General features: G+C 39.6%; 3 protein-coding genes across 4 annotated transcripts; 1 reads left to right on the top strand and 2 right to left on the bottom strand.

Moving 5' to 3' along the window:
• The first annotated feature begins 18 nt into the window (after positions 1 to 18).
• On the top strand, positions 19 to 2732 carry tmed4 (transmembrane p24 trafficking protein 4). Its single transcript, XM_077714196.1, has 5 exons — positions 19 to 234; positions 956 to 1056; positions 1206 to 1331; positions 1483 to 1629; positions 1701 to 2732. Exons 1-5 carry the CDS (start codon positions 99 to 101, stop codon positions 1848 to 1850), a joined length of 660 nt encoding a protein of 219 aa, XP_077570322.1. The 5' UTR covers positions 19 to 98; the 3' UTR covers positions 1851 to 2732.
• A 2020-nt stretch (positions 2733 to 4752) lies between these two features.
• On the bottom strand, positions 4753 to 11509 carry plpbp (pyridoxal phosphate binding protein). 2 transcript variants are annotated; one of them, XM_077729422.1, is made up of 8 exons: positions 11341 to 11509; positions 9904 to 10011; positions 9792 to 9827; positions 9654 to 9729; positions 9441 to 9581; positions 9224 to 9366; positions 8005 to 8103; positions 4753 to 5646 (listed from the first exon to the last, which is right to left on the bottom strand). In XM_077729422.1, exons 1-8 carry the CDS (start codon positions 11428 to 11430, stop codon positions 5464 to 5466), a joined length of 876 nt encoding a protein of 291 aa, XP_077585548.1. In that variant the 5' UTR covers positions 11431 to 11509; the 3' UTR covers positions 4753 to 5463. The 2 variants fall into 2 exon arrangements, with proteins under 2 accessions (XP_077585548.1, XP_077585557.1); XM_077729431.1 differs by having other exon boundaries at positions 11260 to 11409.
• Positions 11510 to 12738: 1229 nt separating this feature from the next.
• snrpg (small nuclear ribonucleoprotein polypeptide G) lies at positions 12739 to 14455 on the bottom strand. The gene is made up of 4 exons (XM_077722781.1): positions 14308 to 14455; positions 14059 to 14081; positions 13660 to 13784; positions 12739 to 12922 (listed from the first exon to the last, which is right to left on the bottom strand). The coding sequence occupies exons 1-4, from the start codon at positions 14337 to 14339 to the stop codon at positions 12872 to 12874; spliced, it is 231 nt and encodes a 76-aa protein (XP_077578907.1). The 5' UTR covers positions 14340 to 14455; the 3' UTR covers positions 12739 to 12871.
• Positions 14456 to 14702: the final 247 nt, after the last annotated feature.

The following is a 14702-nucleotide window of genomic DNA, read 5'->3' on the forward strand; positions in this document are numbered from 1 at the left end:
AGCCCGTTCCAAATACCCCCCTCCCATTCTACCGCACTTGATGACGACGGACAACGATACAGCAGTCTGTACTTTTGCCTTGGAAGACTTCATTAAAGATGCTGACTACTACTTCGCTTGGTTTAATTTTGATAGTTGCTTGGATTTATCCAAGTTCAGCACTCTATTTCCACATAGGAGAGACGGAGAAAAAATGCTTTATTGAGGAAATTCCGGACGAAACTATGGTTATCGGTAAGCAGCGCTAGCTAGTTTTGGACGCAAGCAACCAGCTACTTGTCGAATATGAGACGTCAGAATTTCTTAACCACGGTGGCGTAGTATTCGATAGTTAGTATCTTGTAAATTTCCCACTTTAATTTTTACTATTAAGTTTTATTTTTAATCCCTGAAACATGAGTAGCGAGTCTCCAACACCTTAGCACAATTGGTATTTACCCTACTACTACTACCGGTTCCGTGACATTCATATTGCACCTGACACGTGGATTACATATTCCCCTTTTTCAAATGTCTGTTAACTAGCTACTTGCTGTTTATAATCGTTTGTTTATGCTAATAAGTCAGTGACACTCATAATTTGACGATAACATTTTATAGTTTGTTGTACCCCATTCATAGGAAATTGGCTTTTATATGAATAAACATCTCTCATTTTCTGAACCGCTTTATCCTCATTAGGGTCGCAGGGGGTGCTGGAGCCAATCCCAGCTGTCACCGGGTCAGAGGCGGGGGACACCCTGAATCGTACATACCTAGTGGCAATTCAGAGTGTCCAATTAGCCGTGCATGTGTTTGGACAGAGTTGGGCGTGACCTGTATTTGAACCCAGGACCCAATAGCTGTGATGCCGACGTGTCAGTGGGAGCCAATGAATTAAACATGTGTTAAGATCTCTTCAATTTTTGGATAACATTAAAAAAAAGTTTTATAAAGGATTTTTGTCTCTTTACAGGAAGGTACAAAACTCAGCTTTGGGACAAACAGACAAATTCATTCCTCCCGTCCACACCAGGTCTTGGGATGCATGTTGAGATCAAGGATCCTGATGCAAAGGTATGACAAAAAATGCTATGGAGTGTGTTCAAAAATAGAATTACACTAAATTCATTCATAATGTTATCAGTGAATTTAAAGATCAACATCATAAAGCCTCTTTTGTGTATCATGTTCATTGCAAATAATGCTCTCGCCCATTTTTTTAGGTCATCCTTTCTCGCCAGTATGGTTCCGATGGACGGTTTACATTCACCTCCCACACTCCAGGAGAGCACCAAATATGTCTGCATTCCAACTCCACTAAATTGGCACTATTTTCTGGAGGGAAACTGGTATGACTCATTTACGGTCACAGCTAGAGTTTGCTTAGTGTTCTCAGTATAAGTTGAAGGTTTTGTAAGCGTAGTCATTGACACCATGCCACACTTTGTCCCTACACTGCAATTATGTCCGTTTGTAACAGCACATTTTCCGATGTTGCAGAGAGTGCATCTGGATATTCAGGTCGGAGAACATACCAATAACTACCCTGAAATTGCAGCCAAAGACAAACTAACTGAGCTACAGCTGCGTGCCAGACAGCTCCTGGATCAGGTGGAACAAGTCCAGAAGGAGCAAAATTATCAGCGAGTGAGTGACTAAAGATGCTTGCTTGAATTGTTTTTTACTCGCTGGTGGCTAAAGGAATTTTCTTTGTTCAGTATCGAGAGGAGCGTTTCCGTATGACCAGCGAGAGCACCAACCAACGCGTCCTATGGTGGTCCATTGCCCAGACGCTCATCCTAATCATTACAGGCATATGGCAGATGAAGCACCTTAAGAGTTTCTTTGAGGCCAAGAAACTGGTTTAGCCAGAGAGTGAATGGGAGCAACAGACACCTTAGGAGACAGACTTGAATGACCAGAATGAAGATTCGCTTGCAAGAATTCAGGCAGAGACTTTTTTTTTTGTTGAGTGTCGGCAATTGATCAAGAGTTGTGTAAATTTGCCTGTGTCATTTCGTTTTAGCGGTTTGACAACATCAGGCATGTTTTGGTAATGCATTGGTGGATTTCACACAATTTTTTGTTACGTATTATGGATTTAGACGCGTGATGTATCATTAACCTATTGACTGTGATGGAGTTCCAATTATTTTTGACTGGGAGGGCTGACAGTAGATTGGATGTCTATAGGCATTAACCAATGACAATTAAACACAGTAATCCACTGCCAGTGCTCCTAGGTAATATCAATTTGACATCACTGTCAGTGGCACATAATGATATCACTGTTGGGAATATTCTAGCATCTCAATTGTCTTTAAACCTGTTCACACGCACTGAATAAATAAACCATTTAAATGTTGTATAAAGGTGTCCATGGAAACGTATCTACAAGTGAAGGCATCGACATGAATGGACAATGTTGTAGTTACTACTTGTGGAATTCTAAATTATCTGAAAACAACATTTTAAATTTGGTTCATCGTTTGGATTAATTTTACTGCATATAAGGTAATTTATTGTTTTTGTTGTTTTAAATCAAACTTATTCATTAGTACATGAGAATACCACAAGATAAAATAGACGTCCTACATTGTCGATGGGAAACACCTGAATAAGTCACAAGTTTTACTTTTTTTTTGCAATTCATTTAAATATCTAATTTCTAAATTGCACTGTAGTCAACCAGAAAATGTTCCTTCAAAGTCATGTCACCTCCCTATGCTTGATAAAGAAATGTGATCTTATTTGTTTGGTCTTTTATTCTTAGAGCAAGTGTTAAATTACTACTTAACTAACCCAGCAACATTCAATTTAATAAGTATGTGAACACCCTATGGATTATGGATAACTTTATTCATCCCCTATTTGGGAAATTTCATTGTGGCAGTAGCAAGAGGGTGATTACACAGAACAGCAAAGTACAAAGCAAATCAAAGTAAATGGAATCATCAAATCATTAAGACACAAAGGCAGCAAAAACAAAACGAGCAAGAGTGGACGGAGCTACCGCCGGCTGCCGCTTGAATGGTGCCATCTTGATTGCGGCAGCTAAAATGGATACAGACTCAAAAAGACGTCAAATTGGACACGAGCCACACAAAGGAAGTCTTCCACAAGATAGAGAACTTCTGCAGACTGACCGAGGTAGAGAATATGCAGAGTCACTCCTCCAAGCTTATCCACACAGTTCCTCAGTAGTCTGGAGCTGAAGACAACAGTAGACGAATAGAGCCCCTCGACTGCGTTGCTGGTAAACGCTGACAACACTTTCATCTTATCCCAGGATGGAATGGCATATATTACCACTATATTGCAAGTTCTCCCACTAAGAAATCATGGAGGAGTTTGACATTTTTGGGTTAGTCATGGTGAGAGAAAACATCATAAAAGAAAGATGCAGAAATTTTGAGTCATAATGTGTCATACAGCTTGAAATAAGTACTTGAAAACTCGAGAAAAAAACAATGTTTATATTTGGTACAGTTGCCTCTGTTTGCAATTACAGAGGTCAAATGCTTCCTGTAGTATTTCACCTGGTTTGCACCCACAGCAGGTGCATATGCTTCTTACAGGTCACTCCTTGTCTCCCTATACATGGCCCCGGTCATCCTGTTCTTAAAACGGTGCAGTTGTCCTGTCCCATGTGCAAAAAAAAAAAAAAAAAAAAACAGCCATAGCATAATACTAAAACTCCAATGCTTCACAGTAGTGATGGTGTTCTTTGTATGGTATTCATCATCCTTCTTTCTCCAAACACAGTAAAAGTGTTCTGAAGTAGATAACACAAAAAAAGTGGTATTTTGGTCTCATGACTCCTTTGTATCTTACAAATGATCAAAGGGAAACTTAAGACGGACCTTTACGTGCTGGTTTAAGCATGGGGAACAATTTGTGCCATGCATTTCTTACTGTAATAATAGGCACCTTGGAAATGGAAGACTCAGCACTCTTTCTCTCCTTTCTTAGGATCATTGAGACCCCACAATAGCTTGCATGGAGCTCCGCCCCGATTGAGTTTGACCATCTTAGTCATCTTTAGCTTCTTCCATTTTCTAATGATTGATCCAGCAGTTGATCTTTTTACATCAAGCTGCTTAGCAATTTCTCCGTAGCCCTTTCCAGCCTTGTGGCGGTGTACATTTGTTTTCCCTAGTGACTTTGGACAGCTCTATGTTCTTGACCATGTTTACAAATGTCTTACTGATTGTATGGGGTGAACAGGTGGCTTTATACAGCTAACAACCGGAAAACCGGTGCATTTGTTACAGTATAATACTTAGGTGGGCAAACTGGTCTTTGGGGGCTGTTGTTTTTGTTGTTTTTTGCTCCATCCTATCCAGCAGACACTGTAGCCAATGAGATTTCTGCAAAAAAACAAGAAGCACCTTACTCTAATCCACTGAGTGCACTTTATGGGTTGGAATGAAAACCTGCATCGGCCATGCCCCTTTGTAGAATAGTTTGCCCACCACTGGTATAATACATGGTGAGGAGGTGGAATTTGAAAGGTGGACTAACAGGTCTTTGGGGGTCAAGAATTCTAGCTGATGGACAGTTGATAAAATATGCATTTGCAGCTATATCACATAAATAAAATCTTTTAAAAAACACAAAATTAGTTTTCTAGATTTTTGTCATAGTGGACATGCATCTATGATGAAAATGTCAGGCCCTTCCATGATTACTAAGTGGGAGGACTTGCAAGATAGAAGTGTTCAAATATTTATTGAACTGACTGTATATGAAAAACACTGGCACTGGAGATAGTTCTAAAAGGAGAGTTTATTGCACTGTTTAGGCGTCTCAGAGCAATGCTAACCACTGTTTAAATGTGCTCATCAATACATTGTATTTCCACAATAATTATGTAACAAATGCCTGAAGAAAGGAATCAGATCGACTGTGTCAACGTTAGTATACAGCTATGTTGAAAAGAAAACCATGTTGCACAGATCTCCTCACAACACAGCTTTCCCAACATTCCATCTCATTCACCCTTAGATTTTCTCCTATCTTGAGTTGTGAAAACAGCACTAAAATTCACAAAATACTTAACGGATGCGAGTGTTTTGTCATGTGTTTGCTTCACCACAGCAAATAAAAAATAAATTAAAAAAATCAACATTTGTAACACACCACTGTTTAGCACAAGTTGAGTTGGACTTGTATAAATCAACACGTCAACAGAACAAATGGCTCTAGCTTATGTAGAAAAAAAATAGTTTATGAAAAAATTATGAGGTGTATGGTTGCTTTATAACATTTAGTACCGCTTCAAGTACCACAATTGATCAACAATAGTTAAAAGCAGTTAACCTTTTCGTGGCAAATTCACTTAATTAGAAAATTAAATATTTTTCAAAATATGTAGCATTTTGGCCAATTAAATGCCTGTGTGTGAGGAGGGGTAGTACTGTTGATTTTAATAAGTGGTTCCATCTCGATGGAAATTGACAAAGAAACATGTCATCAGATTCAGACTGTCAGGTGCTGCATTTTCTTGGCAGCCTCTTCTGACACCTGCTTGGATGTTTTTTCTGGGCTGGGGGCAGGGCTGGGAGCAGGACTGGGAATTGGCGTGTTGGCTGCGCTGTTGGGATACTCCCTGTTGCCGAAGATGATGCTTCCCACCCGTACGTTAGTTGAGCCCACCTCGATCTGCAATGCGATACCACCACAAATGATAAAGATAAAATGGAATTCGCTAATTCTAGACATAATTGTACTTCGAAATACAAGCTTAATGCGTTCCGGGACTGAACTCGTATGTCGATTTACTGAAATCAGCGTTCCCCATAATAAATGAAGTAAATACAAATTAATTCGTTCCCACCCTCTGAAAAAAAACCACAAAAAAAGGATATCACAGTGGTACCTCGAGATACGATTGACGCGCAAAAATGTCCTCACAATAGGATAATGCACGACCACTTGCCAATGAGAAGTAGTCTTGTAGTATTAGAGATCGCTTAGCCATCGGGAGCTAACAGGCTAAAGTAGGGGGGGGGGGGGGACACTGAAAAAATGCAACGCTCCACCCAGTGCTCGCAGAGACATTACAAAGAGGGAGTTGCGACAAGAGACATTACACGAGGGAGTTGCGAGCCAGTGCCCCTGATGTTCTTATGAGCAGCCAACGAGAAGTAATATATACTCCGCCATTCGAGCTGAGTGACGGAAAAAAAACTGAAAAAAATGCAGTGACAAATAACTAGTGGTTAAAATATTTAATAATATATATAAATAGATTTTTTATACAATGGGGAGTTCGTGAATGGGGGGGATCACTTGACGGATGAGCTCGTAATGTAACAAACGTTAAATTTAACTTAAATAAACTTAGATTTCTATACACATGGACACTTAAAAAAAGTTTTAATCTTACGTTACACTAAATTTAAACCTTTTTGTGCAATAACCAAGGCAAAGAGGTTCATGTATTCCAGCGCGGCTTTCGCGGCAAACTTCCTGCTTCTCCATACGTATCGACGAGCCAGCTCAGTCACGTGTATACTATTCATGTTTTTCAATAATTTCATGCTTAATATTGAATGTCATCATACGCCCTTTTCTTCGCACTACCCTTCATTGCACCAGCTTGCTTTGGATTCATTGTTTCCCTTAATTTTGCACTGATTAAGCTGTCTCTAATGGTAAATATTTGCTCAAAATTTTACTCGTATCTCAAATTCCTCATATGTCGAGGTATTTTTGTAATCACATAGTGTTATATATCACTTATGAAGAATGTACATATATCAAACTACCGTTTATACTCGCATATAAGACGCCCGCGTGTATAAGTCGCACCCTCAAAATTGCCTTAAAATCTTTGAATTTTACAATTGCTTACATAAGCCGCCCCCGATTCACAATTTTGCCCTCCATTTTCAGGGTTTTAATAGGGAGTACAAATGTGTTACTTAGAAGGAAAAATCTTAAGAAAAATCATAACATGTTATTTCTGAGATACTGTATGCTTATACTAAAAGGGTTCCTAAATTTTGTACCATTTGTTGTAAAATGCCTCATTGGTCAATTCAATTTGGCACAACAACTTTCTATTTAATATACACGCTTCAGTAATTGAATGTTCTTTTCTAAAAAACATTTTTAAATTGTTCTGAATTAGCTGTCTACATCAGGGGTGGCCAACCCGCGGCTCGCGAGCCGCATGCGGCTCTTTGCCCGGTTTCATGCGGCTCTTACGTCCATATCAAAGTTTGTATTTGTGTTTTATTTTTATTTGCGTGTGCGCTTCGCTTGAGTTCAATACAGTATTTTCGTCCAATGCACATATGCTTGGGATGAAAATACCTCAAAGTTTCCCAGTAGGAGCAAGGTCATTTGAGTAAACGTTTTTAACAGAGTGGGAGAGCTCCCGTGAACCAGAAGCGACAATGAACGGCGTCGCGCACACAAAAAGTATTCCAAAGATCGAGCGTCGGCTGAAAAAGCCACACCCCCTGCGAGGCAGACCAAGGCGAGAGTGCTCAGCCGGGAGCAGCCAATAGGAGAGCGAGGTGTACACCCACGTGGTGGGCGCGCTAGTTAAAAGCCATTCATAATAAATGACAGCTCACAAGGAGCGAACGTTGCGCAAAAATAGGCTCTGATTTTATGACAGAAGTCCTACTAAGTAACATGCATAGAAAAAGAAAAACGCTATTGTAAATTATTATATTTTTGTTTGTGGACTTGGTTGAACTGAGAGTTTGTCTGTGTGAGACAGTGCACACAATGTTCATTGTTGATAATGACTGGCCTGTGCTGTTAGTACTGTAGGAGTCAATTTATGTCATTACTATGCTGGTGTGTGACATTTACAATAAATCTGTGTGATGTGGCTCTTTGCGGTAACACAGTAAAAAATGTGGCTCTTTGCGGTAACACGGTAAAAAATGTGGCTCTTGGTCTCTGACTGGTTGGCCACCCCTGGTCTACATGCTTTTACGGTAGATTGTCGTCCCCCCAAATGTTTGAATTTTAGAAATGTTTGTCATTGTTGCTACTTACCGCATGTTCGAAATCTGTGGACATCCCCATGCTGAGCTCCACCTCCTCCAAAGGAAGCTTTAGCGTCTCACAAATCTTCTGTCTCTGACTCAAAAGCATCTGTGAGGGAACAAACAGTTCAGGGGTAAGCGAGCAAAAAACTGAGTAAGGAGAGGAGGGGAAAAAAGAGACAACATTGTCTGCGTAGCGTGCATCAGCTGGTGAATATATTTCAAATTTCACCTAAAAAAAATAAATTAGTCTAAAAAGTGGACTTTTAACCTTTTTCTTTTCAGAGAATAAAATAATCTAATGCCAAACTATTAGTCCATAAGTATCATTTATATAGGTCTTTTGCCAAGTAAACGCACCTTATGGAGAAGCACTACCAAGTTCGTCATGGGCAGTTTCTGGGTGTGATGACAAGTAGGCTTTATGTTGTTGATGATGACAACAGGGCCTATGTCCAATGATTATTATTATTATTATTATAGCTCTGAGTATATGTATGTATTGGGGAAAAAAGGTTCAGCCCGACTCACTTTGCTGTGCCTGCTCACATATCTCACAGATAACAACAAAACGCTATAGAACTCAATTACCGTATTTTCACGACTATAAGGCGCACCGCATTATAAGACGCACTGTATTATAAGGCACACTGTATTATAAGGCACACTGTATTATAAGGCACACTGTATTATAAGGCGCACTGCATTATAAGGCGCACTGTATTATAAGGCGCACTGTATTATAAGGCGCACTGTCTATTTTGGAGAAAATGTAAGACTTAAGTGCGCCTTATAGTCGCGAAAACACGGTAATTGCTATTGACTTCCAGCTATGAAGCACTCACTACACAGTCACCTCTAGAGCCAGCCATTGTTGATGTTTTGGATTTTTTTTGTATAAAATCTTGCAGTGGGAGAGGAGCTATATGATGGAAGATTTTGTAAACTAAAATGGCATCTGCATATTTAACAGTGTTGTTTCAGTTCAGGCGTTTGTGTTTTTTTTAATATCCGACAGTGGTGTTTTTTGTTATTGGTTTTCTGTTTTTTCCATATATAAGGCGCACTGTATTATAAGGCGCACTGTCTATTTTGGAGAAAATTTAAGACTTTTAAGTGTGCCTTATGGTCGTGAAGATACGGTACCTAGCCAAATCCTCTTAAAAAGTTTTTAACAAATTGTAAAAAAAAAAAAAAAAAAAGTTTCAAAATCCAAACAATGTTTATACCTGAAAGTCTGGATTGGGGCCCAGTGTGAGGTTGTAGCCGTAGCGCCCAATGGTCATGAGTCCTAAGAAATGCAGCGCAGTGCACTCCAACACAATGTGCTTCACAGTATTGACCGTTTCCTCTGGTGGGAGGCCGTATTTACCTACATTTGCATATTGAAGTGAATATTAACATGTGACAATACATAAAAGATACAGTTAAGGAATAAATACTAACTCTGTTCGCCACTGGTGTTGATTTGCAGCATGACCTTTAACCTCTGCGTGCTAACTCCTCTGATACGCTGCCATGAACTATTGACCTTGTCGGCTAGTTTCGACGAGTCGATGGTCTCCACCAGGAACAAATTTGGCACGCCTAAGGAAAGAAATTTGAAACTAGTATACGATATTTTTAAACCTAATCTATGTATAGTAAAAATTTACTTACCCAAAAGTTTGTTGACATTACCCTTCTGTAGATGGCCAATAAAATGCCACTTGATTTCTGGGCATGATTCTAAAATCTGAATGAGAACATCATTATTTAAAAAAAATAATAAAGAAAGACAATGAACATGCAACTTACCATTGGATCTGAAGCTTTGTCCACCAGTTCATTCACCTGGCATAAATTTGCAGTTTATTTATCCATGAAACCCAGTTTCAGAAGGAGCAGGTGTTGCACGCAGTGTACTCACGTAATTTTCTCCAAAGTCACGCTGGCCTTGATTGTAGGCCTCCACGACCATCTCCGGTGGTTTGGTTTTGCTGACTGCGACGAGTCGTGGTGGCACAGCTGGTAATGTCTAAGTTAAAAAGGTGTCCTATCGTTTTGTACTGTTCAGTAGATTACATTAGTAATGTCCACCAACCTATGCATTTTCACAGTCACTGTAAATCCCTCAGTCCTATTTGTTCATTTTGTAAGCTATCGTTTGAGGTATGGATAATGGATCTTAGTGCCAAAAAAAAAAACATGAATAGCTGCCAACCGTCACATCTCAAACACAAATGGAGATGAGCGAATTGAGTATGAGCCCACAAAAAGGTAACATGAATCCAAAAAATAAAGTTGAGTGGCTGAAAGAAATGTGTCTTTAAAACATTTCTTTTACAATTACGCATTTTTGATCGCCACCTCCAAATTTACCTCAAGTACAAATGTAAGTGTGGCCCTGCGGCTTGAATGGTTAGCACGTCGGCCTCACAGTGAGGGGGCCTGGGTTCAAATCCAGGTCGGTCCACCTAAGTGGAGTTTGCATGTTCAGCACGGGCATGCGTGGGTTTTCTCCTGGTACTCTGGTACCCTCCCACATTCCAAAGACATGCATGGTCGGCTGATTGGACACTCTAAACTCTAAAGTGCCCCCAAGTATGAGTGTGAGCGTGAATGGTTGTCCGTCTCTTTGTGCCCTGCGATTGGCTGGCCACCAATTCAGGGTGTCCTCTGCCTCTGTCCCATAGTTAGCTGGGATAGGCTCCAGCACCCCCCGCGACCCTAGTGAGGATAAAGCGGTTCAGGAAATGAGATGAGTGGAATGGCTGTTTGTTCAAACGTGCCCTTGAATTGGCTGGCAACCAATCTCGGGTGTGAGCTAGCATAAACTAGACTAGAGCGTCATGCAGCCATAAATCATAAACATCATCATTAAATGACTTCTCTGTCATACATTATCTAATTGTATTGTGTATTTTTTACATAGCATCTGTACTGAGCTCATTGGTGGAATCTATTGGGTATTTAACAAAACAATAATACAATATTTTTTCTCTTTTATTCCCTGAAAACCAAGGAAATTTCCCGAATACGGGATGAAATAAAGTTGTAATCTAAAAAAAAACACTTGTTAATCGGCAAAACGCAAGAGTAACATAACATAACATTTGTGTTTGGTAATCAGCGGATGGATGTTATGGCCATTTTACTGTCATAGCCAATAGATACCAAGGCAATACCAAACTACAATGACATTCTATGCAAGAGGCTGCCTCATAGACCACGCGTGGTTTTACAAGAGCCCCACTTATGATCAGCCAAAGGTTGAAAGCCTTACATAACTGATGGTTGCAAAACAGCACGACTTTGTCCGAACTACGTGGTGTAGGCGTTAGAACTCCGTCTTCCCGACACGTACCTTCGGTCGTCGGGAGGCCGCCTGGTTCACCCGTTGCACCACCGACTTTAACGCCTTGCCTACCTCATCCGACATTGCTATTTTCCACATAACGTGAGAACCTGCGGCGTGCTCCCGACGTAAGGAACCGCGTCGACAGTGACGACAATTGACTTTCAAAATAAAAGCAGGGTGCTGAGGACAGCCTCCTATAGAGTCTTAGTCAGTCATACTTAACATTGAACCCTACCTACTATGATGCCTGGGAGGTTTAGTAAGTCGTTGGCCTAAAATAGAAATAATCTATCATATTCATGAAATAATGAGGATAAAGCATTTTTTTAAAATTTCCTTTTCAGAATTACTTTGGAGCCTATCCCAGCTGACTTTGGGCCAGAAGCTGAGGCCAGTTGATCACAAAGGATGAAAAGACAGGCAATCATTCAAACTCACACCAAGGAGAAATGTAGATTGTCCAATCAGCCGACCATGGATGTTTTTGGAATGTGGGGGGGAAACCGGAGTACCCAGCGCAAACCCACGCTGGCCTAGGGTGAACATGAAAATTCCACACAGGTGGACTAGTCATTGTCCTGTTGGAACATCTGTGCCCAAGACCCAATCTTTGGGCTGATGATTTTAGGTTATCTTGAGGAATTTGAAGGTAATCCTCCTTCTTCATTATCCCATTTACTCTCTGTAAAGCACCAGTTCCATTGGCATCAAACAGCCCCACAGCATAATACTACCACAACCGTGCTTGACGGTAGGCATGGTGTACTTGGGGTTCAAGGCCTCAACTTTTCTCCTCCAAATATATTGCTCGGCATTGCGGCCAAACGGCTCGATTTTTGTTTTGTCTGACCACAGAAAGTTCCTACAGGTCTTATGCTTGTCCATGTGATCAGCAGCAAACTTCCGTCGAGCCGTAAGGTGGCGTTTTTGGAGCAAAGGCTTCCTTCTTGCACGGCAGCCTCTCAGTCCATGGAGATGCAAAATCTGTGTGGGGCAGATGACAGCATTTTTCCCGAATTTACATAAGACCGGTTGTATTATTCCTCATTTCCATATGAAATTAGTGGCATAGACTGTCTGCTCAATGGCAAACATTCCAATTCATTCATCCAGAACCGAATTTAATGCCACGTGTGAAAGGGGCAAATAACACCCAAAACATTATTAATGTTATTTGTCATTTAAAATGATTCTATTCATTTGTGTAGTTCAATGTATGTGCATTTTACCTTGGTGTTTATTTCTACTCTGCAAAATAAGTTTTAGCTAAAATCTTCCGAATCACAATTCATCATGAAAGGATTAATATTGACGACAGAAGTGTTTTACCAAACTTACGAAACTAAAAAATAAAGAGGCATTAAACTGCAACAGGCAAAATGTAAATTCAACAAACTGAGGATGTAGACTACAAAGAAACTTATTTATTCATTCACAAATTCATACAAAGTCATTTTCCACAAATCAGTTGTGTTGTTGCACTTAAACCAAGTATATATAAAAAAAAGTGTAGCCATAGACGCGCACGCAGCTTTTCTCATACTCTCTCCAAGGCTTCTAACATGATGATGCTGTTACCTCGAATTACCTAGAAAATAAAAAAAGGCATAGATATGAGAAAGACTTATAACCAACCCTGTTCGTGCTCACGATGGCTGCAAATTACATAAGGTGACATTCCCAATCGCGTATCAGATCATCTGAGATGTTTAATTAGTTTGAAAGCAAAAGGCAGTGTTGAACAATTTGGTGGCCGGAAGTCAGATCAAAAATAAAAAATGGATATCCTATTGTACTTTCTCAAATGAAGGACATGGGGAAAAAGACACCCTGAAATGCAAGTGTTTCTTTTTCTTCTACTAGTGGTGGCTATAAAAATCTGTAGCATTTCTTTTCTGTTGAACTATTGCAAAGTAGCAGTTTTTTTTTTCGAACGGTAGCTGCACATTCCTTTCTTGATGGAAAAATGTATCTACTGATCATGTTTTATAAATTACTGGCAAATGATTTTGACAATTTTTTCCCAGTAATTAATTGCTGCCGTACTCCCCATAAGTCAAAATCGAATCTAAATCTATACAACAATGACAGTGTCCAGTGCAGCTCAACCTTGTAAGATGGCTTGTTAGCGTGTTAGACAAAGACTATTGTCTTGGCATTGAACATTTGAAATTAATTCTGATCACCAGAATTACCATTTGTTAACTGTCTTAAGCATTTTAATAGTCTTTCATATCCTGTAATTTGGGCTATAAAACACAAACCTTAAATTCATTTCTCGAATGGGCAATTATGAAAATGATTGCTAGCTGCAATCCTACTTACCACCATGCCAATGGTATGCTGTTGTCCTCCTGGTCCCATTTCCAGACAGTCGTCCACCACCAGGTTCATAAAGGGGTCAAACCCTCGAAGGATGCCCTGCACGTGTCTGCCTCCATTTAATTTGACTAAAACAAACGCACAAACATAAAAATTGAGTATAACATTCATAAACCTATCAAAATGATATAGGTGTTTTTAAAGGTTTATTACATTCCAGTATCTTTATGTAACTAGTTTTTGAATCATTTATAAAAACAATGCAATTAAAAAAATTGCGTTTTTTTACCAATGGGGAAGAGATGCACATTAAGAGTGTGTATGACATCACTGATAATGTACGTTTAGTTTAATGAGAAATAGAACGTGAACGAACAAACAATAAAAATGTCCCAAACTCACGCGAAAGCTTCTTGTCCATGAACCTGAAGGAAGAAAGTCAACATTAGTGTTTCCGTCAGAGGAACCAAGAGAATATATATTATGAATTTTCAACGAAGGTATTCACTGCTAAGGGTTGTTAGCTTGGTCTCGCTTTACGTTCATTGGCGCGATGGCCGCGCGGTCAAAATGCTCGCGTACAAACGTATATTTACGAGACAAAGGGGGTAAATAATGTCTTATGTACAGTATATCTGAGGAATAACTTACTTTTTCAACTCGGGAGGGTGTGCTTTGCTCATTTTGTTGGTTATTCACGAGTCGACGGAGAAACGTTTTGTTTAAACCTGCGGAAGAGCGTGCGCAGTTCAACCGGATGTAGATCCACAATTTCCTCTTTTCCGTACATTCAAATGTGGACTACTGCCCCTTTAGGATTTGGACACCCATTACAATCTTATACTATGTCACAGGATTCTAAAATTTAGCTTTCCTTTCCAATTTCTACACAGTATTCAAATTAATAGAGCATAAAGGCTTTACTAAAAAACAAAGTTTATTACAGAATGTGCAAAAATTGATTTCATGAATTGCCTTTATTATAGATTTTTATCTCTTATTCTTTAATGTGATGTCTATTTCCTTAAATTGTTCATGTTTTCTTC

The sequence above is a fragment of the Stigmatopora nigra genome, chromosome 1, assembly GCF_051989575.1.
Source record: "Stigmatopora nigra isolate UIUO_SnigA chromosome 1, RoL_Snig_1.1, whole genome shotgun sequence".
Lineage (NCBI taxonomy): Eukaryota > Metazoa > Chordata > Actinopteri > Syngnathiformes > Syngnathidae > Stigmatopora > Stigmatopora nigra.